Source organism: Cyprinus carpio, chromosome A11 (assembly GCF_018340385.1).
Source record: "Cyprinus carpio isolate SPL01 chromosome A11, ASM1834038v1, whole genome shotgun sequence".
Lineage (NCBI taxonomy): Eukaryota > Metazoa > Chordata > Actinopteri > Cypriniformes > Cyprinidae > Cyprinus > Cyprinus carpio.
This window is the reverse complement of record NC_056582.1, coordinates 15,705,417-15,713,739: the sequence shown is the minus strand read 5'-3', so window position 1 is coordinate 15,713,739 and position 8,323 is coordinate 15,705,417. Positions and strand designations below refer to the sequence as shown.

Sequence of the window (8,323 nt, the reverse complement as noted above, 5' to 3'; positions counted from 1 at the left end):
TCTACAGCATTTATTTATCTTAGCTAATGTCCATTTCAACATTTACTAATGCATTATTAAACTAACATTAACAAAGTTTAATAACTATTGTAATAAATGTATTGTTCATTGTTTATTCATGTTAGTTAATACATTAACTAACATTAACTAATGGAACCTTATTGTGAAGTGTTACCACCTATTTTTGCACACGTTCATATGCTTGTATATATAGATGTCCTTATATTTTCTTATCTACTCGCCATTGTATATAAAAACCTTTTTGTACATTTAGCATCATATGTAAATAACGCTACTTCCTAAAACAAACTAAATATGCAGAAATAAATCCATTTTCCAATGCTCTAATAGTCTTTTATACAAAATAAGCCTTGTTTTAAGCCCTGTTCTATATAGGAATATTAATGTGTGTTGGAATTTTCTGAGTGTGACAATCATTTTGAATGTAAATTTTAAACATGATCAAGCCATAATTCATTGTTAGCATTAAAAGGTCATTATGCATTTATACCTCTAACCTTTGTACTTGTGTTTTTGATCTCCGGTATATATTCTTAAGAATAAGTATGGAATTATGAGAATACAAATGAGTTTTTTCTCCTACTTATTTGCTTAGGCTTAGTTTGTACAGTGGAATGAATACAGTTTATTTACAAAAACATACCACAATAAACCATGGGTATCTGCAATTGGAACCTAATTCTGCGGTATGGGGGAAAACTAGTGTTTTGGAAAGAAATACCCGCTGAAACTGATTATATATTCAAAATCTTTTTAATAGAGAATGCAACATTTCTTTATTTCTATATTTACAAATGATTTTTGTATCATATATGAACTTGGTGTTAAACCCATTAATGTTTTTTCTTCTCTCTATCATGTTCTATAAATTACAGATTACAAGTCTCCCCGAGACAGTGACCCATTCGTCTCTTATTTATGTCACAGCAGGATGAAGCTGCTAGATTAAACTGTCAACAGGCAAGGTCACTAACATGGGACAGAAACAAAAAATTGAGCAATGTTTGAAAGTAAAGCCACAGTTCTCCAATGTATTTAATAGTTACAATCCACAGATACAAAAAATATTCTAATTCTCATAATGTTGAATTCTAGTGAAGCACTTCTAGCACAAACATTTCTAAACCAACAATAAAACTCAATAATAGCAACATTTAAACTAGACTCCTGCACACAGCGTTCTTGTACCTGACAAGCCCCTGCAGTTAATTGAAACATAAAATACACACATTTCCTTAATAGTCTGTAAAGATTAATGTGCCATACAGCTCTTATTGTTCTATTTTCATTATGTATTTTCCAAAGACTCCCTTCTGGCACAAGTATGCTACTTTCTCTCCTCTCTAGTGCTGGAGGCAAATTGATCCAAGGAACAATGTGCTTTTCCCCCCTTCTTTTCATGTCCCCATGACACACATGACAAAAATAACAACTCATTCCCAATAAGACTGATGGTGATCGTTTGAAATTATTATTGTCCGTATGACATTTTATACAGTAATACAGTTTCAATTTAAAAGTGTAGGACAGACGTCCATCCACATGCTTATAGATAGATAGATAGATAGATAGATAGATAGATATTTGTTTAATTAGCTTAATTAGCACAGCTCATTGTATTTATACAATCTATGTAAATAATCTACATGAATAAATCCTAATTTGAGTGAAAAAGCTTTGAATAAATAAACATGGATAGTTATGCCTTTACACAATATGACAATCTGTATTAAGTAACACTTTATCTTGATAGTCCACTTTAGACAATCTAATAACTAGAAATAACTTTGCAACTACACGTCAACTAGCAGTCAACTAGAGTAGACTGCCAGCTTGGGGAAGTCGTGGCCTAGTGGTTAGAGAGTTTGACTCCTAACCCTAAGGTTGTGGGTTTGAGTCTTGGGGCGGCAATACCACGACCGAGGTGCCCTTGAGCAAGCCACTGAACCCCCAACTGCTCCCCGGGCGCCGCAGCATAAATGGCTGCCCACTGCTCCGTGTGTGTGTGTTCACTGCTGTATGTGCTTAACATCTGCTAACATTATTTTGATGGTCTTTGCAAGTACGTCAACTTATTCTACTAACTTTACCATAACCTAACAGTCTACTTATACTTTAAGTTGTAGTTGACGTGTAGTTGCATAGTTATTTATAGTTAGTAGAATGTCTAAAGAAAATAAAGTGTAACCCTGAATTATACAGAACATTTGTGACCCTGGACCACAAAACCAGTCTTAAGTGTCTTAAGAGATTTATACATAATCTGAATAAATAAGCTTTCCATTGATGTATGGTTTGTTATGATAGGATAATATTTGGTCGAGATACAACTATTTGAAAATCTGGAATCTGAGGGTGCAAAAAAAATCTAAATTCTGTGAATATTGAGTTTATATGTTTTAAATTTGTGTTATTAGAAGTTCTTATTAATGATTATTAATTTACGTTTTGATATATTTACAGTGGGAAATTTACAAAATATCTTCATGGAACATGATCTTTACTTAATATCCTAATGATTTTTGGCATAAAAGAAAAATGGATAATTTTGACCCATAAAATGTTTTTTTTAGCTATAGCTAATAAGATACCCCAGCGACTTAAGACTGTTTTTTTGTCCAGGGTCACATTTGATACAGACATGTGGATTATACAGATGACCCATTTAATTTTTAAATAGATGCATAGCAGCACTTTTGTCATCAATTAATCAATGGCTTTGGTGTCTCCTGTTATTTCACTAATGTTCACAGGAACTGTATTATTGGCCACGGGTGGCTTGAGAACAAGTGGCGCTTCTGCAATATTGTACAGTGTTTTATTTTTGTTCTAATTTTTATTTATTTATTTGGACAACATGACCACACTGGTTAGCATTATCTGAAGTTGGTCTTTAGCTACAAAAAGATTGATAGACCATATCAATCCAAACCCAGTATGTGTCCATTCACATGTAGTTTTAAGGAATTGTAAATTATTTACACAGTATTGTAATTGACACATTTCACATCTATGTCTTTTTCTGTTCTTAGCAGGCTTCCTATGTGAGATTGCAGAGCATGTTGTCTCACATGAAAGCATTCATTCTCCAGTTCCCACACGCTGCTGATAATGACAAAAGGAAGTGGGCCGCTCGCGTTCCTGCTCTTAGCCTGGACGTTGGAGATCAGTGGGGGGGTCTTTGGGGATGATGTAGAAAGGCGTTGAGTCATTACGAGAAGAGCCTGATGGCAGGCGACTCCACATCAGCGCTTGAAAGCGCTCCCGAAAACGACTGGAGAGAAGGTTGTAGATGATGGGGTTAACGGCAGAGCTGAGGTAGAAGAGCACACCTGAAATTATGTGCACATATTCAAATATATTATGCATGTGGTCCGTCCAACTCGTGATGAAGCTCCACAAGAGTCGGTCGATGTGGAAGGGAGCCCAGCAGATGGCAAACACTAATACCACCACAACTATAGGGAGAGAGAGAGAGAAGGAATCAAGTAAATCAATGTTACAATGTTACAATTCCAATGGACTATTTTTGTGATTCATTTAGTGTACAGAATAGGTGTACGGTTAATTGCATTTAGTTCACTACAGTTTAAATGTAATTTTTTTATGAGACATTGTTTCAAAGGAACTTTTACCGATAATATATTGTATATGAGCAAGATAAAGGTGACAGTAGCAAGGAAATGTTTTCTGATGTTTCGGTAGGGTGAGGAAGAGACTTTAAATTATTCTATTAAAATGTAAATCACTAATTAAATCAATTAATTAAATGACTACATACTATCCAGCTATAAAATATTTATGGGCTAATTGTTTATTCAGTTAAAAGTAATTGATAGAGTGCTGCAGGCACTACTGCTGTGCTGATGCATCTCAATCTATTGTCGGAGACATTAAAGCAGAGTGAATTTTTAGGTTGCAATCTTACAGTAATATATAGTAAAACTGAATGGGTGAGTCATGCAAGGCACTTTAATTGTGCGGAAGTAGTGTTGAAGTCCAACTAAAGATATACTTATTTGATTGTGCTAAAGTGGAACTACTGCAAGTATACTTTAGGTACACTTTAAATATCTTGCATTTAATGTCCGATATTATTGAAAGATCATACAATCATTATCAATAGTGACATTAAAACCCATTTTAGGGATAATATTAAGAAAAAAAGTTTAATTATGATTTTTATATCAGTAAGTCTCGAGCGATATGTCAGTAAAGTTAATAGCTTTGATCTATACTTAGCATGAAATAAATGCATTTTAAATACATTAAATTTTTACTAGGAAAATCACGAGGCACTTTCATTTTCTGGATAAACAAGCACTGCTAATGCTTCTCTCAAACACTTATAATATAAAGAAACCCTAAAATAGCAATGTGATGAGCTTATAGTTGAGTGTATAATTGAATAGCTTTAATGGTGAGTAATTTGTGCCATTACAGTTTGTAACTGTATAGACACATGCGCTATAAAAGCAGATGAAAGTGTTGTGCTTTTAGGTCCCTTTCATTAGGTTGGTTCACTTTACTTTGTGAGTTTTACCAGAGCAGAGAGCCATGATATGATCATGACACCTGCTAAAAACTGAAAGACGCTCTGGGAATAGCATCATCGCCATTAAGGAAAAGCATACAGAAGATGTGAAACACTAAAGGGATTTCATTTTCCTTTTTTTTTGGTTGGTTTTGGACAATTGTTTGGCTAGAGATTTCACTGCTCAATTTACACCATGTTTTCAGACATCTAAATGACGCTTTGACAGTGGGATTTAGATCTGCCAGTGGATTAGGGATGCTATTAATTTGGATTTCCCATAATAATGTCCAAAAGGAAATAAAAAGGAAATGTTATGTTTTAAAAATTCTCTTTTATAAAAGTGTAAACACATCAAAAAAAAAAGGCTTTTGTTTCTTCTCTGAACCATGCCTTGCATGACTCACTGCTTTAGTTTTACTATACAGTTTTTTACTGATAGATTTTAACAATTTTGCATTAATTTCACTGGCAATAGAGTGAGATGCATGAGAAATAATGCTATTGTGTGGCCTTCCACATAATAAAAAAAGTTAATAAATAAAATAGCATAAATAAAATAACAGTAGTAACTCAAAAAATGTATGCAAAAATCATTTATCCCATACACTGAAGACTTTAATATTCTCTTTTAATCTAATCTATAAATAAATATATATATATACACACACACACACACACACACATATACATTTAGTTTTTACTGTAAATATCTGGCCATCACTCACAATGCATCTTGGTAACCTGCCTCCTCCGTCTGCTGTCCAGATGGATTTTCCAGCTGTCGTGGTTCTTGTCCAGCTTGTCCTTCCTCTGCTTTTGTCCACTGGCCAGTGTCAGACCAATCATCAGATACAACACGCTGATCATCATCATGGGGACAAAGTAAAAGAGAACAGTGGTGACCTGGATCACCAAGTTATACATCCATTTGGGCTTGAGCAGGTTGCAGGTAGCTGATTCTAGAACCCTCTCTGGAAGGTACTGGTACTGCAGGCCATGAAGCGAGGTGTTTGGGATGGCGCAGATCAGGGACAGAATCCAAACGCTAGCGATGACCCTTTGTGCATGTTTGTTGGTTATGGCATAGCGGGTTTTGAGCGGGTGGATAACAGCTATGTAGCGTTCAATGCTTAGCACTGTAACGTTGAGCACAGAAGCAAAACAAACCATCTCAAATAAGAAAATCTTGAAACAGCAGATGCTTTCGCCAAAGGGAAAGGGGTAGTTCTGCCAGAGCTCGTAGATTTCCAGTGGCATCCCAAAGAGCAGCACCAGCAGGTCTGAGATGGCCAAGCTAAAAAGGTATAAATTGGTGGGTGTCCGCATCTTCCTGTCTTTAGTGATCACGGTGCAAGTGAGGAGGTTTCCCAAGACCCCAGTGATGAAGATGAGGATGTATGTAAGGGTTACAGGAAGGAAGAAATAAGATCGTCTAGGGCCCAGAAGCCTAAGCAGAACTTCATCCATGGTCTGAAGGTGACAGCGTTTACTCTCATTGCCGGTGAAGTTGAATGTAGTGATGTTGCAGAACACATAGTCCGTGTCTGATCCGTTCACAGACTCACAAAGGCAGGTCAGAGCCATTATGGCAGTCGAGGGAGAAATTATAAAAATGAGCCCGGTCTTGAAGTAAGCGTTTGAACTGCTACCTCTCAGACTGTACCTTCAGCATGATGGAGACCTGTGTCAAGCAGATTTGTACAATCTTAGTGCAGACTAGCCAATATAAAGGCTGATGCAGTGGAGGTACATTATAGTATGTTTACAGGAACATTATCTGCTTTTTTCTTGATTATTATTATTTCCTCAATTCCAAAATGATTTTAATCACCCTGAACAATTAAATACAGCCTGCCTTATCCTGCCAACAAATCAGCTGTAGGTTTCCTTAATATTTTTTTTTTCATTGTGAGCGTTTCCATAAATTTAATAATTAACCATTAACTTCACAAGCAACATATCTTTTTATATCTTTTTATTTATATATATATATATATATATATTCATATATATATATATATATATATATATATATATTTATTATGTATATACTATAGGCTATATTTCCCCCTTTTTCCTCTCTTAAAACATCAATGCTTATTCAACTGGTTTGTGAAACATGACAGCTGTTTCAGCTGTATCCAAGGCACTCTTCTAGTTGTAACCAGTTTGGTCAAGGTCTGCCAGGTCGTATCCATCATTTGATCGGCTAGACCAGCTTGGACTAGTTATTGACCATAAATGACGACCTTGGTCCAGCTAGAAAAACGATTTAAAACCATCTGCCATTTGATGGGTAACACATAAACTGCCATAACTCTGACCTTGTGTGCCATGGTTCAGATTAGCCCATAAAAATAAAATAATTAATTAACAGGTATTAATTAATTAATCAACCTGGTATTTCAACGATGATAAATCATGACACTTGTTTGTCCCGCTTTTCCTGAACTCACTCTAAATGTAAATACATACGAACGCATATTATGTGAATACATCCTTATAGCCCTTCATCCGTTTATTTGAGATCCGTCTCAAATGTTACTACTAATGATTAAACTTAATTTAAAAAAAAATCAGTCGACACACTTACCCTTAAATTAATCAGGAGGCGTATTGAATTGATTTGACTATTGCTTTTTTACCGAAAAAAAAATGTGTTTATTTATGCATGCAAAATTATTTAAAACATGTTACTTAACAGCAGCAGCTTATAGTATATTAAAGCATATTTGTAAAATAAATATAGTTGGTATACAGCTGACTGATTTTGAGTTTAAATATGTTCTTTATATAAATGTTACTTCAACAAATATACCATTTAAGCCTTCAGTGTTAAGTTAAGAAATGCAAAAAGACACGCACCTTTCCAGCGTCCTCAATGCACGCGCACCGCATCCAGACTTGTTCTTTCAACTTGATCCCTGTTCACGCAAATATTTAAACGATCCCAGTAAGCAATCACTGTCTGTAAAGCTGCAAGCCCGTGCAGCCAAAACAGGTGTCATTCACAGCCATTACAGTGTCTGTGCGTTGACCGAGTTGCTCGGATGATGGATCTTTGCAGTGAGTACGCAACCTAACAGATGACAGACTACTGGGCTTTCAACCTTCTCGGTGTTCGTTTCTCAGAGGTTTCATCTGCAAATCAAACAGATTTTGCCTTTGATTGTTTATGCTTCACTCGTTTTAAAGTGGATTCAATGGACCGGGATGGAAGGAGGCATTTGATGAATATATATTGCACGCGCCCCTGTCCGTCTCCAATCACAGTGGCGGCTGGTGGAAAAATTTCTAGGTAGGGCGCCAACAATTTTAGCATACATCCCGGTATGATTTATTCAAGTATAACAAAAGAAAAAGTATTAAGACTTGGGACATTTTAAATAAATTGTTTTACCAAGTTCAAGATTGAGGATGACTTCCAAAACGATATTTTCTGCAAGCTTTTTTTTTTTCAAGATAAATTTAAACATTTGTAATTTTAATAATTCACATAATTCACTATGTATACAGTGCAACAGCAAAAAATGTGAGGAAATAACTACAAGTCAAGCTGCAATACCAAACCAGACCACACGGAGAAGCCAACACAGACCACTATACCAGTCGCCTTAACCTGACTGCATATAAATATACACGGATCCACTCAGAATTATTAAACAGAGCAAAACACAAATTAAGAAAGTAAATAAAATAGAAATAAATAAAAACATTCTGAATCTGTTGAATGTGGTGATCTGAAGGCAGTTCACCATGACTAGT

The 8,323-nt window shown here is 35.4% G+C and overlaps 1 protein-coding gene across 1 annotated transcript; it reads right to left on the bottom strand.

The window, feature by feature from the left end:
• Positions 1–3,060: 3,060 nt before the first annotated feature.
• On the bottom strand, positions 3,061–7,826 carry LOC109071515 (neuromedin-U receptor 2-like). Its single transcript, XM_042766496.1, has 3 exons — positions 7,424–7,826; positions 5,284–6,239; positions 3,061–3,479 (listed from the first exon to the last, which is right to left on the bottom strand). The coding sequence occupies exons 2-3, from the start codon at positions 6,140–6,142 to the stop codon at positions 3,169–3,171; spliced, it is 1,170 nt and encodes a 389-aa protein (XP_042622430.1). The 5' UTR covers positions 6,143–6,239; positions 7,424–7,826; the 3' UTR covers positions 3,061–3,168.
• Positions 7,827–8,323: the final 497 nt, after the last annotated feature.